Genomic DNA, 19,453 nt, shown 5'->3' with positions numbered 1-19,453 from the left:
ATTTTGCTACGGGGATTCGATTCGATGGAAACCATTTCTCTTCCTCGTTCAAGAGGATTATTTAACCTGATTCTACAAACACAAGGCCACTTTAAATAGTAAAATTTAAACAAACCTTTAAACATCAGTACATATACAATAATAATTGTTTCAAAATAACAGAAAAATATTTTACCTAATACCAGAAGTGAGATGAGACTAGAAGTGAAGGGCTCTAACATTGATAGTAGATCCTGGCACTAGTGAACAAATTTGAGGATTTTATGCCGCTTCCCACGCGCCTACACTACTGAGAAAAAAATTGGTCGAGTTCCAAAAACATTTCCTACCCCCTTCCCCTCAACCTAAAGCGGCCGAACACGGACGTGGCTCCTTGAATCTAGTTCGGCCGTCTACCACCGCGAGCGTCTCACGTTTTGGAGAGAAAATTCAGAAACCGCTACTAGAGGGCCAACCGTTCTTGTGTTATAAAGAATATTCACCTTCGCCGAGTGAAGAATTTGGTTAGCTCAGTACTTCTGGTCTCATCTCACTTCTGCTTATACCAAAACGAAATTGAAATGAGACTTTCCTAAACCTCGCGTATTTCTCAATCGAGAAAAATAATTAAATGTAATATTTATTTCAGTAGGTCTACTAAGAATAACGTTTTTCTTAAAAATTTACCGAACAAACTGAAACAAGAGATAAACAATCACACACATACACACCCACAAGGTAGGGGGTGGTAGAGAAAGAGTTAAAGCTAACATCTGTTTTTGCCAGGTTAGAGATAGTACGTTGCTGGGAAAACAACGGGTTTGGATCACAGTCATTTTTTATAGTTTTATTGGCTTAAGAATCTATATCGTAACCCAAGTACAGTTAGGCCAGCGAAACAACGTCTTTAAACGGTTCGTTTTGATATAAGAGAGCTGAGCGCGGCACAAACAAGGGGCTGACTCTTTTTCCTTGTCTGCATTCTGTTTTTGCTTTCGCTGTCTATAGACTGCGGAAGCATTGCAATTACCCCTTACGGCTGGGCGTCTTCTCCCCCCCCTTCTGCCCCCAATTTTTCATGTGACCTGGGAGAATCCATCATAAATAAAGTTACTTTCATTTCAAACTTCCCGCTAGAAATACGAACTTCAGCGACATCTATACAAAGTCCCGTAAATATTTTACTATTGAAGAATTAATTTTTTGGCACGACCGGGATTTGAACCCGCCACGTCTGTATCCACACAGGCACCAGAGTACAACGCCTTACAGACTGAGCTATTGAGGCTTAGTACCTCTCTGCGATTTTCACCAACAGTATCTCACTCTTCCCTCGACGGGCTAGGTATTTTTTTTGCCAGAGAGAAAGAAAGAGAGAGAGAGAGAGAGAGAGAGAGAGAGAGAGAGAGAGGAGGGGGACCACGTGACTCTCGTTAATAGAGTTTAGAACGGTCGACGACTGCCGCGCCCGCTTCTCAATTTCTTTTTAGTGCAAGGGTGTTTTATTTATCGGCGGCGGCACATAGCTGTTACTAGAACTACAAAGTTTGTATGAGGCGTTAATATTTAATTTCGGTTTAGGGTTAGGCTGTTTTCGGTGTTGCTAGAACGGTTGTATGCGGCGTTAATATTGAATTTCGGTTTAGATTAAGTTAACGTACTGAAACAACAACTAATGATATAATTGCGTTCACTATTATGGTTTTAATTAGATTTATATTAACGAACTCCAACAACAACTAATATTATAATTACGTTCACTATTATTAACGTATCAGTAAGTTTATCACGCTCACGTTGGTAAACTTATTCAAACATCAAATGATATAATTACCTTCACTATTATGATTTCAATTCGATCGCTTAAAGGGGCTTTACGACCCCTCTCCCACGTTCCGAACAGCCCCTTTAAGTTAAAGTACTCAAACGAAAAAAAACGACTTAAGTTGATCACACTCACTTGAACAAAAAACTAATGAAATAATTACGTTAAGGTACTATTTAAGTTACGCGATTGGTATTCAAGTTAACATACTTTTTAAGTTACGCGATTTCAGATTAGTTTAACAATTACTTAAATCAAAAACGGATTTATGTGAGTGCATAAATCCGTTTTTGCTTAAATCCAATTAGAACTAGAACGGAGCTATTTATGTTAACGTAATCATAAGGTTAAGCGATTGCAGATTAATTCATATCTGCCTAAAATTTAAACTCTTCTGAGTAATACATAAGTCGACTGTTTTAGCAATAAGCTTTATATCAAAAGGTGTTAAACAATTTTATTTCAAAAAATAACCCTTAATAATGATTTTGACCATGCACTTTCTAAGGTTATTTTCAGTTACAATTTTTCTTTTACAAAAATTATCATTTGAAGTGTAGATTTGCCTTTAAAATCTAATTATAATTTATTTAATTAACTTTTATTAATTTAATTTTAACTTTTAAGAGTAATCAATTACTAATCATCACTTATCTTAAGAAACAAATTCAACATTATTTTTAATATTGAAATACTTATCTCAATCAAAATAAATTAAGAACTGGTAATATAATAATTACAAACCCTAGTTCAAAAATAAATGTCCTTGATTTCTATCACCAGAAGGATAAACAATTACCTAGAAGGCTAGAAATCAATTAAACCATGATAAAATTAATTTATCAATATCATCGCATCCCATTCTTAAATGCGACACAAAAATGATGCAATCTTCAAATTCACTTAATATCTGCACAGAAATACAAGTTACAACTACAAGTTCACTAACTTACCAGAACGAAATCTGACACCTACCACGTTGTTTTAATTAATATAAAATTTAATTTAATCATATCATCATCTACTCGGATTCGATACACAAAAGACCGAGGCTTAACGTAGCTCGCGGCCATCTTTCTTGTTTACATGCGCTCGTCCAATGAGATAGAATATATATATTAAACCTAGAGTCACAACGTGAGATCACGAGATCGACGTTTCGCGATACACCTTTTGTCGAGCATGAATCTTTATCAAATACGGGTGGCGCCACCCTAAGAACATTTTTATTACCGTCTGCTGCTATAATCTGTGTAACAACTAATAAGCTGTCAAGATAGTTTTTAAACGTGTTAAATAAAATACGCGAGTTAAATAATAAAAACTCTAGTCCTTTTTAATCTAATAAATAGATGAAATAAAATCATAACGATGTTTCTGATTGCAAATAAACGAATAAAAGTTGTAATTAGTTCCGCGAGAGGGTGACAGGTGGCGCTGTCATGTTTTGATAAATGTGCTTGATAAACACAATGTGTTTCGCGGTAAGCCGATTTGAATTGTAACTCTATCTATCTCATTGGGCTCGTCTAGGTTTGGAAGGAGGCTCAAAATTCATACCCCTTTTTATGGACAAATAAGGTCTAGCTTTTTTATTTTGTCGCCATCTATGATGGAGAAAAAATATTACGGAGACATAAAAGACATAAAAACGGAAGATTAGCTCCGCCTTCGTCGTCAGCTCCGCCTTCGTCGTCGTCTCGCCTTCGCTCTCTTTAAACTACTCCAGAGCAATGAGATAGAATATATATATGAAACCTAGAGTCACAACGTGAGATCTCGAGATCGACATTTCGCAATACACCTTTTATCGAGCATGAATCTTTATCAAATACGGGTGGCGCCACCCTAAGAACTTTTTTATTAACGTCTGCTGCTATAATCTGTGTAACAAGCTGTCAAGATAGTTTTTAAACGTGTTAAATAAAATACGCATACGCGAGTATTTGAATTGTAACTCTATCTATCTCATAGAGATCTATCTCATTGCTCCAGAGCCGCATTGTAGCCGTAACAGGCTGAGAAATAAGGATTTTTTTTGCTGAGCGCGTGATCGAGTTGGCTTCGTTTGATTTTTGCACATAACGACTTCTAAAGCCTTCCGTTAACGGTAATCAAACTTAATTTTCAGTGATTTAAACTATTTTTCGTGTTATCGCCGTCTTTTGGTTTTACCTACTGGCAGCGTTTTGCCATAGGTCTTGGAAAAGCTCGTATTGTTTGTTCCTCGGGACTCATGACGGGGCTTTTCTATAACTGTGTTTGAGACCTTACTAAAAATACCTCCACTCTCATGTTTTCGCTGTTATTCTTTGAATTTCGGTAATTAAACGTGCGGACTCGACATTTTTTGTTGCTCACTGCATTCCGCTAACGGTGTTTAATTTTTTAATTCGGTTTCATCGTTATTTTTAATTCGGTTTCATCGTTATTTGGCTCATTTTCGCCGAAAGTGACGCTGTAACGCCGACGGGGATATTGCCTAGTCCTTGTCTCAGACCGTCCTAAAAAGTTTAAAATTCATTATGCCGTCTGCTAAACACTATGATCTCATTTAAATTGTGCGGAAACGTGTTTTAAACTAATATGGGTCATTCCAAGGACACGTGTCTTTTGTGTGACCTCTTTATGTTCGGCTCCCTGTCATTATAGCCGTAACAGGCTGAGAAATAAGGATTTTTTGGGGTTTGTTGTATCTCGGCTTTTGTTGAGGAGATATTCTTTATACGATTTCAATATTAATTAGCAATGTTACTGTATATAAGTAAGGCATTAATTATACAGTGCCTAAATATAGTTTTTGAAATAATTATCCTTTGCTATTATATCAATATGGAGTTCATTATACATTGCTAAAATACATTAGAAAGCGCGACAAAATTGTAAGGGTTTACTTGTAACCTCTTGTTTTTTAGTAGAGTGGAAGCTACGAGTCTCTACTCCTACAATACACATCCGTGCCTTCAGGCTAGGAAATAAGACTGGTATACTGGTTAAAAACCAGTTTATTAATAGCTTGGACCAGTTATTTTTTATTCATAACGTGAGACTCACTGGTCCCAATGACTAGTTTATTAATTCCTACTTTTATTAAAAGTTGATATAGAGACCACTATAATTATTTTAATTTTAACATAAATTTCGACTCCAGTTGTGCATTTTTGTATACACTCCTAGGTTGAGACTGGAGAGAGTCCAGAGAGATTTTTTTTAGAACAGAACAGTGATGCCAGATTGAGGAAAATTTCCCATATCTAGGGAAATTTTGACTCCTAAAAACGGCAAAAAGGGAAATTCCACCAAAAATTTGATAAATCTAGGGAAATTCTATGGTACGAAATATTTTATTGAAAGCCAACCATCTCAACATTAAAAATTAAATAACTTCATCAAATTGACTTATTAATTACGTTGGATTCACACTAGATGGAACCAGAAGAAATATAAATAGGGAAACTGTTGACTGGGATCCTAGAGTAAGAGACCCAAATAAAGCTTGGGATCCTAGAGTAAGAGACCCAAATAAAGCTTGGGATCCTTGAGAAAGGCACCCATATTAGGTTTAGGATCCTAAATAATGAAGCCCACATATATATTACAAGATGAACGGTAACCCAAATCGAACTACTTGATCTACAATATCTAGATTGAGCCACCTACAACTGTCAAGCTCAACAGTGGGCTTGGGAACCTAGAGTAAGAAGCCCATATAAGGCTTGGAATCCAAGACAAATATTTTTTGTGCAACAAAAATGATAATTTAAGCTTCAAATTTTTTTTGTTTTTGCTTTTGCGATTCGAGTGGCAAAAGCATTTGTCTGACCCTTGCTTTCTGGGTGCCTTTTCCCCTTTTTATTCGCGTGCGGAATCGCATTGAAATTTATAAATAGTACCTAGAACCATACCTAGGTGGCTTTGCAACCTCCACTGTATTTTAGTTATTTAAGAAACTATTAAGATAAGTGATGATTAGTAATTGATTACTCTTAATTTAAGTTAAAATTAAGAGGTAAACCAATTATTTTTATCGTTTTCAGGCAAATTTAAACTACCAATGATCATTTTTCTTTGTCAAAAATTGTAACTGAAAATAACCTTAAAAAGTGCTTGGTAAAATTTGTTATCATGGGTTATTTGGGTAATTAAACGATAATAGAAATATTTTATAGCGTATACTTATAATTATCTTTTTGTTTATCCAAAATTGTAACTGAAAATAATCTTGGAAAGTGTTTGGTCAAAATTATCATTAAGTTTTTTAAACGGCAATAAAATATAATGCGAATATAAAAACAAATTACTGTACTTAATTAGTTTTCTTAAAACATTTGTTTTAAAAACAAGTTATCATTAGTGTTTATGTGAAAAAAAATCACACTAAATTAATTTCATTCATAATCGAAAGGATATTTAATAAATAAGAAAAGAATAACGCAAAATAAAATTTCCGGGGTCTTAAAAGTTTTAGCCGCTAGAGGGCGCAGCGAAAGCATAATCTGGCCGGGGCCATCTTGTTGAAAGCCCCTTTGCCCATATACTAAAGCTATATTTTATTTATTTTTTTGGAGTTTCCCTGGCCAAAAAAAAGGGTTGGCGGGTTGAAATCTGTAAGGAACTTAGTCCTAGGGATTTTGAATCCTCGCGCAAATGGATTTCAAATCCGATATATTTCTTTTTTATATTTTATTTTCTCATCGATAGTTTAAATTGCTTTACGTCTATTTCGTTTCCCAAATGGAAGGCATTCGCACGCCAATAATTCTTAAAGGGAAGATTACCTTTACGATGAACAATTTATCCAGCCCATTTCAAATATTTAATTTCAAGCATGCATAGCCCTATATTGTTCTAAACAAGTATAGGTATTTAAAATGAATTGGTTTATAACAATCTATCCTTGTGTTATGATCCTGTTTCAGGGTTCATACAACTTTTGGAAAACAAATTTCCCTGAGATTTCCAGGTTTTTCCCCATATACTTCCCTGAACTTTCCAGGATTTTCCCGTATATGGAGTATCCTATGGAGCAAATGTTAAAGACGGAGGGGGGGGCAAATATGACTATTACATAATCAAAGGACATCTCCGTATCTCTAGTAGAACCAGAGTTATGAGCCTCCAAAGTTTAGTGTAATGTTAATCCCATGGAGTTGGGTATGTTTATGAACATTTTGCTTAATTATTCGGCCTCTGTTTGACGCAAATTTCCCTGATTTCCCTGAATTTTACTTCCCTGAGGTTTTTGTCGAAAATTTATTTCCCTGATTTTTCCAGGTTTTCCCTGTTTTCCAGGTTTATATGAACACTGTGTTTGCTGGCGAAAAAGAGATTATTGGTATATTTTTTTTCAAAGTGGAAGCGCGGGTAAGACGTTAGGCCAATTATATTATTATACAGCGAAGCCCGTACAGTTCATCTCATGTTTGAGTGTACAATTCTATAGAGCCTCGAAGACTTAAATCTGAGACCAAATAAACACGCGACTTTAAAAGCTAGGCAAATATACCGATATTTCGCAGTTGGAATTTGTTTGTAGACAACGCTGCTCGTCATCATAATGTTGCATTTACTAATTTTGGCGATATTTCTTTTGTATAGAGAGCGAAGGAGGCGTTCCGAGGAACGGAAGACGGCGTCCCGCGTGGACTCCGGCTCATGGAGCGGTTGGCTCCTCTGACGTCATCACTGCCACAATTGACGTCGATATCCGAGCTCGCGCTAATAATAATTTGTCTACAAAGTAAGCTGTATAATCTTCTAAAACCTTAATTAATTCATTCATTCATTTTGGCTTTTTAACGTTACGGTGTCGTAGTTTCAACAGTGATGGATACGGCTTGGGGGATTCGTTTACAATCGGTGGATGTACCATCGCCATCCTTTATAGGGGAATCGGTAGAACTGTCTTGCCTATACGACCTTCAAGATGAAAAGCTATATTCCGTCAAATGGTATAAAGATAACGTGGAATTCTATCGCTATGTCCCTAATGACAAACCACCGGCGCAGTATTTGCCCGTCCCGGGAATTCATATTGACGTAAGTAACTTATATGATAATGAACCCTTTGTCAAGAATCTTCCCGCACCAGTACTAAACCCGAGAACGTTCAAACATAGGTATAAACATAAGTTCGTAAGATATGTTATCACCATAAGTTTGTCACTGGTTACAAACTGGAGCTCGTCATGAAGTAAAGTACGTAGGTCATAGATTCAGGGTAAAGCGATGTACGCCTGGTGAGGCGCGGTCAAAGGCTTAGTAAGGACTAAATAGGACCAGATGAAAGTCCTGCAAAATTAACCACCGAGTGTAGTTTGCAATTCTCGCTTGTCGTTCTCGAACTAGCTCGAGCTGTAAGTCTCTAGTATAGGTATTGTCATACTTATGGAAGGAACATATTCTATAAACTTATGGTATAAATTATTCTCTGAACTTTAAGAAAAAAAATTAATGGAATCTAGATTGACCGATGGGTGGTTGGATCCGTCAAATTCTGATGGCCTCTGCCGGGTAACAGCGGGTGGTGAACTTTGACCCCTTTGAAGGCCGTAGGTTATGGGCGGCTATCTGTTCTAAGCTCCTATCAAGAAGAATAGCGCGGGCGACTAGAGCCATTTTGTAAATAAAGAACATCTGCTTCTCTAATCGGGCGAGTTAACTCGGCGAACTCTTACCTCTTGTTACCCCCCAATTTATTGTTCTTTCGCTATGGTCGAGCTATAAGTCTTAACTGACCATCGCTGCAAAACTGCGAAATCTGTTCCCGATAGAACCAGAGAGCGTTTCTGATCTTTAAACTTTGTTTTTTTGAACCAATAACTTCCATTTCTTCAGCCCGCGATATCTTAAAGGTTTTTCTTTCCAACCCATTGAAATCTTGGTTTTGTTTTTACTACAAAAGGAGATAACATCCGTGTAAAGAAAAAAAAAAGAAACCCTTTTTTTTTGTCCTCTATAGCTCTTAGATTGGAGTTTGTTCTTTTTCATTTATTTTCAAAGTGCATGCAATATTGTTTTCCCGATAATATTTCAAATTAGGTAATATGGACAACTTGTCTTTCCTGTTTATCCGCACGTAATGGCCGCATCACCTATAGCTAACGTCACTCTAGTACAGGCTCTAGAGAGCGGGAATCAAAAGGCCCGCAAAGCTGCATACAATAAGATTACGTATATAGCAACTTTCCCGAGCGTTTGCTTCCATATATATACATTCTTTCCCGCCAAATTGCGCTCTCATGGGCGGCATACAGGGTCGGAATTCTCCTTTTTTTCCTTTTCAATTCTGCAGCGTCTCCCCAGCGTGGTGTGTCTGACTGAAAGGACTTTTCATCTTCCAGAAGGAACTTGGGCGCACACGCCGCGCCGTTTTCATTAATTCTTTCATTTCCGGGGAGTAGAAACGAACGGACAAAAACTAGGGGGCTCTGTATCTCCCCCCTCTCCCTGAGAAGTCACCATGGTACGGTCTTGGTACATAGAAAAGACGCGTGGTGGAGTCTCAGACCGCGAAAGGAGAAGAAAGAAGTCGAATATGATTAGAGATCAAATTAAGGAAGCTGCTAGAAAAGGAAACGGGGACCGGTTTGCTACCCTTTTACCATTCGCACGCGAAAAAGAACTGGCGGCCTAAGATGCATTTATCGATTTCTGTAGAGTGTAACACCTTACAGTCCTCTTTCTACGATCAAAAATTAATTCAGTACTAAGGAGATATCATTTTTAAGCCTCGCGGATCGACTTTGGGTTTTCCGCGCTCTTTCATTGGTGTTCTGCCTTTAAATTCAACGGGAGTCTAAATTCAATTCCATTCCTAATTATAATATTGCTTTCAAATTTAATTTTCTACCTCGTGATTTTACGGTTTATTACAAATCAATTGAAACGGTATAAGGTAAAGCGCAACAGAAACTGACCAATTCACTCTAAGAAATATTTGTTCCAACCTGAACAAATAATTGTGCAAACCTGAACAAATAATTGTGCAAAGTCTCAACACACTGGGAGCACACTTTTGCGTTCAATTTTGAACAGTAAATACAGGTACCAAAATTGAACACCAAAATAGTGTGCTAGGTTGAGCACTATCATGCTCATTGTTGAACAACACTGTGTGTGGTAGGATTTCTTCTTAAAGATGCAAAATTGAACAGTATAGTTGACAATTTGGCACACCTAATGTGTCAATTTTGAATGGTAGAAATGACGATTTGGAAAGCTACAGTGGCTGTTTTGAATGGCGAACGCGGGCTTCATACCCTCCTTAGTTACTAAACACGTTTAACCAAGTTTTACAAGCTAAATGAGGTTATAATAACAGATATACGGAAAAATCTGGGTTTTTCCATGCCATGCAGGAAGGGGGTTATGAATTTCTGGTTTTTCTTATGTGCGCTACGCTGTAGAAATGTTGCTTTAAATTCGCGGAGGTCATCGTGAAAGTAAAATTGACCGCACCATAAAAGTAATATATCATATTTCAGCTCTCAAAATCCAGCCAATTCACCGTGTTTCTGACAAATTTGGACCTCCATTCGTCGGGAACGTATCGCTGCGAAGTGAGTGGCGAAGCTCCTCTATTCGATACGCAGGAAGCAGAGAAGGAATTGCAGGTATTTGGTAGGTTGTGAACCTCTTATAAACTCAAATGTTTAAATATAAACTCCCGTTAAAACGTATATTAATCTGTTTTACATCTGCACCGGATATCTAATTAACGCTCACCAAGTTTCATTAATAAAACGTTGGCGTATATAGAAGAAGAAAAAAACCTGATTAAAAGTTAACTAATTAGAGTCAGACGAGGTAATCAGGCGGACCTTAAGGAATATATAAATAACACATCTCCGCGCTTTGTTCATACACGGAATTAATGATTTAACAGCTAATCGATGTTAATTTCATTTTCTGATTTCTATAGTAAATGAATAGGCAAAAAATAAATAAAATGTATAATCGGTAACTAAATTGAGGCGGACCTTAAGGAATATATAAATAACACATCTCCGCGCTTTGTTCATACACGGAATTAATGATTTAACAGCTAATCGATGTTAATTTCATTTTCTGATTTCTATAGTAAATGAATAGGCAAAAAATAAATAAAATGTATAATCGGTAACTAATTTGAGTTTCTTGCTATGGATGATCAAAAATTCTATAATTATATCCAGTTTGCTAGAATAATCCTGTAAATTAAGTCACTTAACCAAGGCTTAATATCAACATAAGTTTATAAGATATGTTCCATAAGTTTGACGCTACCTATACTTCGTAATCCTAGAGACTTACAGGTCGAGCTATAGTTCGAGAACGACAAGCGAGAATTGCAGACTACACTCGGTGGTTAATTTTGCAGGACTTCCATCTTCCCCTATTTAGTCTGCATTACTAAGCCTTTGACAGCCCCAAAACCAGGCGTCGCTTTACCTCGAATCTATGACCTCATTCACTTCATGACAAGCTCCAGTTTGTAACAAGTGACAAACTTATGGTGGTAACATATCTTATGAACTTATGATATCAGACAGTATATTTTTAGTTTAATCCAAATTGAACCAGGGTATATGGTATAGTTGAAAGTTTCCCAGTTTTTCTGTAACCCTTTAGAAAGGTTGCCTATATATCCGTAAAATTTATGGATAACAATATTTCACTTTTTTTTTCGTTTCGATGTATATTTTTCATCTTTCCCTCTCTCTCTCTCTTTCTCACTCACTTTTCGCTCGAAAGCGTTCAATAGCAGCAGACTATTTATTTCGCTTTTCGCATTTTTTTTCTTTCTTTTTCAAATTTACTACAGTTCTTCCTTCACACGGACCGACTATCAGCGGAAGTCAACCTCACTACAAACTGGGCGATTCCGTACATTTGAATTGTACTTCGGCTCGTTCGAAACCCAGTGCCGTATTGAAATGGTTTATCAACGATGAACCGGTACGTACACAATTACGTTCAAAAAAAGAAGTCAATACTATTATAAAAATAAAATAACACCAAGTTACAATTATCTATAACGCAAAATAGGTTCGATCGGATTACGAAATCGAATATCCTCCAGTTACGACGCCGGACGGTTTGGAAAGTACCACATTGGGTCTCCGTTTCTTGGTGAGTCAAGATAACTTCGAACAAGGCAACGTGCGTTTTCGATGCGTGGCCACTATATCGAGAGTATATACGATGACCAACGAGGAACTGGCCTTAGGGGGTCTGCGAGCTCAAACGTCCGGCGCTACCTCCCTACTCACCTACCCAACCCCAACACCAACTACAAATCCCGCATTCCAATTACATCATAAAGGAGACGACGACGAGGTTAACGTCAGGGGCACAAGTTGGACGAGAAGTCGGACGAAAAACGATCGCTGGAAATCCAACCAAAAAGGTCAGTACTTAATTACTCTCTAATAAATAATTTAACTCTAAAATCATCCGTGACCTTTGCCCTTAGTCACGTGTGTAAGATCTTTTGTGTTGAGGCTAAACCCCAAGCTAGTGTCTATCCATACTCCATAGGGAATTTGAGCCTCGCTTTTCAGAAAACCATGGAAACCGTATCCTATTTGGAGGAGGCCCTTTAAACAATGAGTAAAATGAGAAGTCTTCTATGGTTTGTCTCTCTGTATAGAGAAGCGTACAAAAGCCCTAATCCGTTCATTCATTAAGAGAATAGTGTACGTAGAAGCTCCTAGCTCCCATACATCGAATAAATAGAGGCGCAGTCTATAAGAGCCCCCCTCCATTTTACCATTTATTATTTACCCGAGTCTGTGTGTGTGTGAGCTACAGCCCGGGAATTCTTTACCAATAGCTCTCCTTGCAACAAACGCATTAAAGAAATTGGACCTTGTTTTCCAGAAAGTGCCCGCTCCGTTCCGTAGGTAGAAATGGCGGGAGAGAAGGAAAAAAACTACCGAGTAAAGGCGGGAAAAAGAAAAGTGCACCCAGATTAAAGTAGAAGCTGAAAGTCTTAGGCGAGAGCGCGAGCTTTTTCCCCAAACTCCCAGGAATTGGGCAGATTGCGCGGGAAAAGTTCCCCGGTTATATATACACTATACTATACGTCTAAGCAATGTTTAGCGGTTAATAAGATGGTTAAGGCGCGAAAAATATTACATTTATGCGCTAAAATATATGGTAGAATTATAGAAAATGGCTTACAACTACAAGTGGGGTGTAATTGAAAATTTCCCTATGAAAACAATAAAATTAACAAACACACTTAAAAGTATTCAACAAGAATAATAAATTATCTAATTTCATTTAAAACTAAGTATTTGTAAGATGGTGGGACCCTTTAACGGAGTTTATGGGTCCCTTATTAAACTACCAGAACTTCCAGAAGTGAGATGAGACTAGAAGTTAAGGGCTCTAGCATTGGTAGTAGATCCTGGCACTAGTGAACAAATTTGAGGATTTTATGCCGCTTCCCACGCGCCTACACTACAGAGAAAAAATTGGTCGAGTTCCAAAAACATTTCCTACCCCCTTCCCCTCAACCTAAAGCGGCCGAACACGGACGCGGCTCCTTGAATCTAGTTCGGCCGTCTACCACCGCGAGCGTCTCACGTTTTGGAGGGAAAATTCAGAAACCGCTACTAGAGGGCCAACCGTTCGTGTGTTATCAAGAATATTCACTTTCGCCGAGTGAAGAATTTGGTTAGCTCAGTACTTCTAGTCTCATCTCACTTCTGAAACTACTTATCAATTAATTGAAAAACTACAAATGAATAACAATCTCAACCATACTATACCAACTTTGCAACTACTATATTCCATGGTTAAGCGTCTATGAAAGAGTGTATCCTAGATCCCTGGCTCGCGCAAAAAAAAAGGGGGAGAGGGGAAAGAACTCTTGGAGAATAAAGAAGGGGTTTAGGATAAAAATAAGCTTGTCCAAGGAAGAGGGAGGACCCTATATAAGACTCTCTAAGAAGCAGTAAGGAAAAGGCGATCGATGGTCGAGCGGTGCGGGGCCACAAATGGAGAAATAGTTCTTATTACGTGTCGTGCGGGTCGTTTTCTAGCCCGGACCAACCGCGAGACATTCGAGTTACTACGAACATCCCAGACTCTAGCAGACTCCGAGAGGGGGAACATTTAAAATTCCAAGAATATAAAAATAGCCGTAACTTTTTTATGGCAGTGACGACGACTGGGTATCCGACAATTTGAAGGATTAAAAATTGGGTGGCAATGAAACCGACAGAGAGCGTCAATTGCGTGAATAAAAAAATTACAAAACCATGAGCTCTCCTTTCCAAACATAGCAAGATATCGCGTTATTTCACTTAGACTTATCAAAATCATAGACTTATGATCGAAAGTTTAGTCTGTTTCGTTTAGTGTCCGAAAAATGTTGTGGCGGCCGGTTTCCCCGCGTTAATAATATAGTTGTCTATTATTAAGTTGGCAAATTTCCTTAACCAACTAAAATGGAGTATAAAAGCTATACTTGGAAAGCATCCAAAAACGTTTACTGGTCGACTGGCCTTCGCCTTACAAACTGTACCTTGCGCCCAAAAAAAAAAAGAAACACATTTCCAATTGAGGTTCACGCCTTAGACACACTCTCGCGCCAGGCCTAGAAACGATAGCGGCTTTATGCCTGAGAGAACCCGGACCGTTAAATGTTTTTATACCTTTACTTCTTGTACGCGAGCGTTTATATTTTTTAAACGGTCTCCAAGAAGAATCTAGGCCAAATTAATTTTTTTCTCCTGTTGGGTAGCTTTTCCGCTAGCATTGCTGTATTGCTAGTTAAACATTTCTACAGGGGCCGTAGGATTAACATGGGGAATTTTTAGCCTGGTGGGATGCTTCTTTTCAAAGTCCCAATTTAATATCTTTGGTTAAAAAGTTAATCAAACATGACTAAAAATATTCTTTAAGCTATAAAACCAATAAAAATATGTCTATTTTTACTCTATTTTTCCAAATTTTACCACCAAAGCTAGTTTCAACCAATCACAAACCACTGTGACATTTTGAGCAAATGTTTCTGAACCTTTATCCCTTATTTGATTGGCTGAAACTTCTGAAAGATTTCATAGATCAAATGAAAAATGTACCCCCAAGACAAATAAGGGTAGGTAGGTTTATAGGCTATATAATCTAAGGGTTTTCCCTTGAATCTGAACCCCCTAGCGGAGTCAAGAGTAAACAGATTTCTTTGGTAAGCAAAAAGAGGCGGACGGAGCTTTGAGGGTCTGCACCGCGGATCAGGCGTGAAAAGGGAAAAAAGAAGGAGAAATTGGAAGACGAAAAGGGTAGATTAACGCTGCTTTGGAAAAAGAGGCAGCGTTTTTCTTATATAAGAAACAGTCTTAAGAGCTCATTAGGGCTTAAAGAGCCTCGTCAATGTTTTTCAATCTCGCTATCAGTTAGCAGCGGTTTAAGCTTCACCAAAAAAAAAGAGGAGTACCTAATCTCTGACCCAGGTTTCCACTCACTAATTCTCTACCCAAAAATATCTCGCTCTGTATCCAGTTCAGGTGTTGTATATTTACTTAAAAATACAAGCCCGTATTTACCAAAGAGAGAGAGAGAGAGAAAGAGAGAAATTGAAATATGTTTTCCTAGTTTGATATGGTGTCGTGAAGTTTTCTTTAACATTTTAGATATTCATAATTTTATACGCTATTTCTAACTAAAGAAAATATATATATACATATATATATATATACCTTTCCTTTTAATATACCGAAAGGTGTAAACGAAACGAAGTAAACATTCCTAAGTCCATACCTTAAAAAAAAACAACCAGAAATTTTTCCGCCGCAATCTATTGAATTCAAGACATTGTTATAAAAATTAAAATAAGTTATAACCTTTGACCCAACATAAATTTAAATAATATAATTCATATATTTTTTAGGAGTTGAAAGCTGGTGGAGTAGTTCATCTTGGAGAGATTCCTTGAACCGTAAACGTCCTAGTCTTAAAACCGCGTTTTTTCTAACTGTGGCATTTTTTCAAGGATCCACGGGTTACCTACGTTTTTGGCTTTGATAAAAAAAAAACAGACAAAAACAGCAACAAAAAAAAGACACCGCGAAAAACATCGCGGGAAAGAAAACCCCCTTAAACAATAAACTCAATAAATACTGATAAAAACTATAAATAAAGAAAAAATCACGAGCTAGCCGCGTGCTGCATCGAAACAAAAGAACAATATGTCTCAAATATAAACAAAAATAAAACCAAACCACAACTGAAAATGACCCGAAACATTCTTTTCCCCATCTCTATTTTATGGCGCGAAACATGAGAAACTATGTTCTTTCTTGTGGAATTGGATCGTGTTATTTCACAAGGAAAGACAACTTTCGCGAACTTACAAGAAATATCACGTATTTAAACGGGAGTAAAGAAGACACGTTAATGTTGTAAAAAAAAAAAATAGGAAAAATACCTAAATATATCACCAGAAAATCCCGGGGTTTGTGAAAAATGTAGCCAGATTTTTCTTTATATAAACTATTTATAAAATAAATAATCTTAAGTTTTAATTGGGTTTTTATCTTATTTTGAATTTAAAATATATTATAGGGTCCTATGGCTGATTCTGTGATCGATACGAAATTTTCATTACAATAAAATAGAATATTAAATATAAACAAATACGTTTTCTCCCAACACTATGGGGCATTTTAATTGAGGGTTCTGGTTAATTATAGCTTTCCCCATCCATCTTTGATTTTGTATAAAAAAATTAATATAACATGGGTATAATAAAGAAGTGGCCCATTGAAACAAAAAAAAAAGGTCTGTGAAATAAATATCCCAAAATGTTTACAGATGAAGGAAAAATAAATAAACAAGCACTATAATTAACTAACTAAAAAACGGGATTACGCACCTCACAACATTAAAAATAACCGGGAGTTTCGACGGAATGAAATTAAAAATATTAAATAGTGAGACATAATTACTAATAAATTAATAAAAAAACAAGAAGAAAAAACAACAACCAACCACGTTGAAATCACGTACGCAGTTTGAAAAAAAAATAGTAAGTTGCCTTTGTATAAAAAATAAAATAATAATAATAATAATAATATAAAAATAATAATAAAATTAATTGTATAGTAGCCCAGAAATTAAACTAAACTTAATTAAAAAAACGTGTATTCTATAATTAATTCCAGATTAATATTCACAGATTTTTAAATATATAGGCCTTTTTTCAACGGGGGAAATTTTAAGAAAACAAAATAAAAATAAAAATATTTCACCCTTTTTAATTTAAATTAAATTTAAATTTTCTAATTAAAATTATTATTATTAAGGGAAGAAGTTGCGTGAAATAAAATTAAAGAATGATATCTCTAGGTTGAAACATAAAAAATGTTGTAATATATTATATAGAGCATTTTATCGGTAAATAAATTATATACCTCGAAAAACAAATGCTTTAAAAAAAAATTAACCGATTGTTTTTAATGATATAGAAGAAATTATTGGTTTGTTAATAAAAAAATGTTGATTTAAATATTGGTTTTAATATTTATTATCCCGTCCTAACCACGTGACACGACTGTATATATTTTAGTTACTTCTAAACAATTTGATTCGAAAATGAATGAATAATATTTTGGGGAAGTTCTATAAGGGTTTCTTTTGTTAATTATCAAAATACTGTTGGGGATAAACCTTAAGGCTAAGGTTATTCGAGTCTAGAAATGGGTACAGTCACGAACCTTTTCAAGGGTTGGCCCACGAAGGTATTTCCTTAATCTTGACTATAAAAAAAAATTGGGGACGGGTTATAAAAAATATTACCCTGTCGGTTTCTAGGTTTCGAACTCGATCCATACCAAACACGCGAGGAACGTGTGCCGGCCATTAAATATAATATTATAGCTCCTCGATTTCTCATAGATACGAGAAACATAATAAAAATCTGAGTTTCACCTCTTTCAGGGTTGCCACGGAATTTTCAGTACCAAATTCCCTGACCTTTTTAGGCCGAAAGTGTGTGTGAATGTTTACAGCACGTTTTAAGTGCTTATAATTAAATAAACTCGATCTACATTAAGTTTTCCAATGAATTTGTTGCACCAAAATGAATAAGAAACATTTTAACCACAAATAACAGTCTAAGAGAATTTTTGTAAAGGCAATTACTTTGTAAAAACAATTCTAGACAGCATTTTTAAGGATTGCTCTAGAGTTTTCTGTGTTAAAAGAAGATGAGGAGAAACGTTCATTACTCTTTCAATACAATTCCCTGACCTTTCGGCCCATTTTTGAATTCCCTGACTTTTCCAGGTTTTCCCTGACCCGTGGCAACCCTGGTCTTATCGTGCATAGGGTCATATTATTGATATCTACCAAACTGGGCTTCGTGCACACACATTGCGCGGACCTTCTCATTAAACATTGAAAAGAATTTCCGAGATAGCATTTTAGAAACTTTGACTTTTCGTTGATACTAACTTTATTTCTGACGGTGAACGCGTATTCGTGTATTAGTCCACCAAATAGCCTTTGCTCTTTATTGATTAAGGGTTTCCGTATAACTTTTATTCCGACTGAATAGATTTACAAGCCTAAGATTAAGTAATTAATTACTTCGTCGGGAAAAAGGCTAAAGGTTTAATAACCGAATATAAGATATTTATAAGTTGAAGTAAGTTCGGTGAATGAATTAAAAATGCGTATGAAGATAAAAATTTTCACGGTTAATTTAGTAAGAAAGTCGTATAGAACGTAATATTAGTTACAAATTGAGTCCAAAAACAACCAATTCGGCCCAGAATTAACAACGAAGAAAAACTTTAATTGTAGCAACTGATTTTTATAAATACTGTTTTTATTATTATCATTAAATAGGCAAAATCGGTGCCTTATCGAAGCTAGCCCAATTTCTAAAATATTTCTAATTATTTCTGAGTTATTTGAGGTTAAAGGTCACCAAATATAAATAATAAATATCTCGGAACTAACTATAAGCAAACGAAATTTCTTATTAGGCCTATACCTAATTGAAAAATAAGTGAAAACATATTTTCTATTTTCAAAATCTGAAAAATCATGTAGCCTACATTGTGAGCCGCGTGTCTTGACAAAGTTAACCCAATTTCTAAAATATTTCTGAGTTATTTGAGGTTAAAGGTCGCCAAATATAAATAGACAACATTTATAAGCGCACCTCAGAAGTAAATAGAAACAAACGCAATTTGTTATTATACCTAATTGAAAAATAAGTGAAAACATATTTTCTATTTTTAAAATCTGAAAAATCATGTGGCCCGCGATTCAGTTTAACCGAGAGTTTAACTAAGGAACGCAGAAAAATTCCCTTCTACATTAGTCCTTAGGAAAGGCGTTACAATATTTACTCACAGTAAGAATTTATGAATCCTTAATGCAGATACGGAGGGGAGAAGGGGGTGGGCATATGTATATACCCAAATTTTCTAGAGGTAAAATTAGCTCAAACTATATACCCTTACGGGCTGGCAAAAATTTCCAAAACCTTTCATTAATTCAGTGATAAAATATGGATAGTAAATTTTGTCCCCCGCATCATTCAATCATAGGGCACTATGGATAAGGGCTTTACCTGGTTAGTAAATCACATTATTTGAAAAATAAGGGCCAGAGAAAATGGGGACCCATTCTGAGAGAGAGAGAGAG

General features: G+C 36.1%; 1 protein-coding gene across 1 annotated transcript in view; it reads left to right on the top strand.

The window, feature by feature from the left end:
* Window positions 1-17,344, top strand: part of LOC149705008 (uncharacterized) — a 39,021-nt gene extending 21,677 nt beyond the window's left edge. Inside the window, exons 2-7 of the mRNA XM_089865163.1 lie at window positions 7,403-7,544; window positions 7,620-7,843; window positions 10,291-10,426; window positions 11,610-11,743; window positions 11,834-12,194; window positions 15,687-17,344. Of these exons, the coding sequence (XP_089721289.1) occupies window positions 7,460-7,544; window positions 7,620-7,843; window positions 10,291-10,426; window positions 11,610-11,743; window positions 11,834-12,194; window positions 15,687-15,820 (1,074 nt within the window). The 5' untranslated portion in view covers window positions 7,403-7,459 and the 3' untranslated portion in view covers window positions 15,821-17,344. The remainder of the gene's footprint in view (window positions 1-7,402; window positions 7,545-7,619; window positions 7,844-10,290; window positions 10,427-11,609; window positions 11,744-11,833; window positions 12,195-15,686) is intronic.
* The last annotated feature ends 2,109 nt before the right edge of the window (window positions 17,345-19,453 follow it).

The sequence above is a fragment of the Phalangium opilio genome, unplaced genomic scaffold (assembly GCF_054372755.1).
Source record: "Phalangium opilio isolate 3A_F unplaced genomic scaffold, DU_Popi_V2 ptg000014l_1, whole genome shotgun sequence".
Taxonomy (NCBI): domain Eukaryota; kingdom Metazoa; phylum Arthropoda; class Arachnida; order Opiliones; family Phalangiidae; genus Phalangium; species Phalangium opilio.
This window is presented reverse-complemented; position numbering and strand designations above follow the sequence as displayed.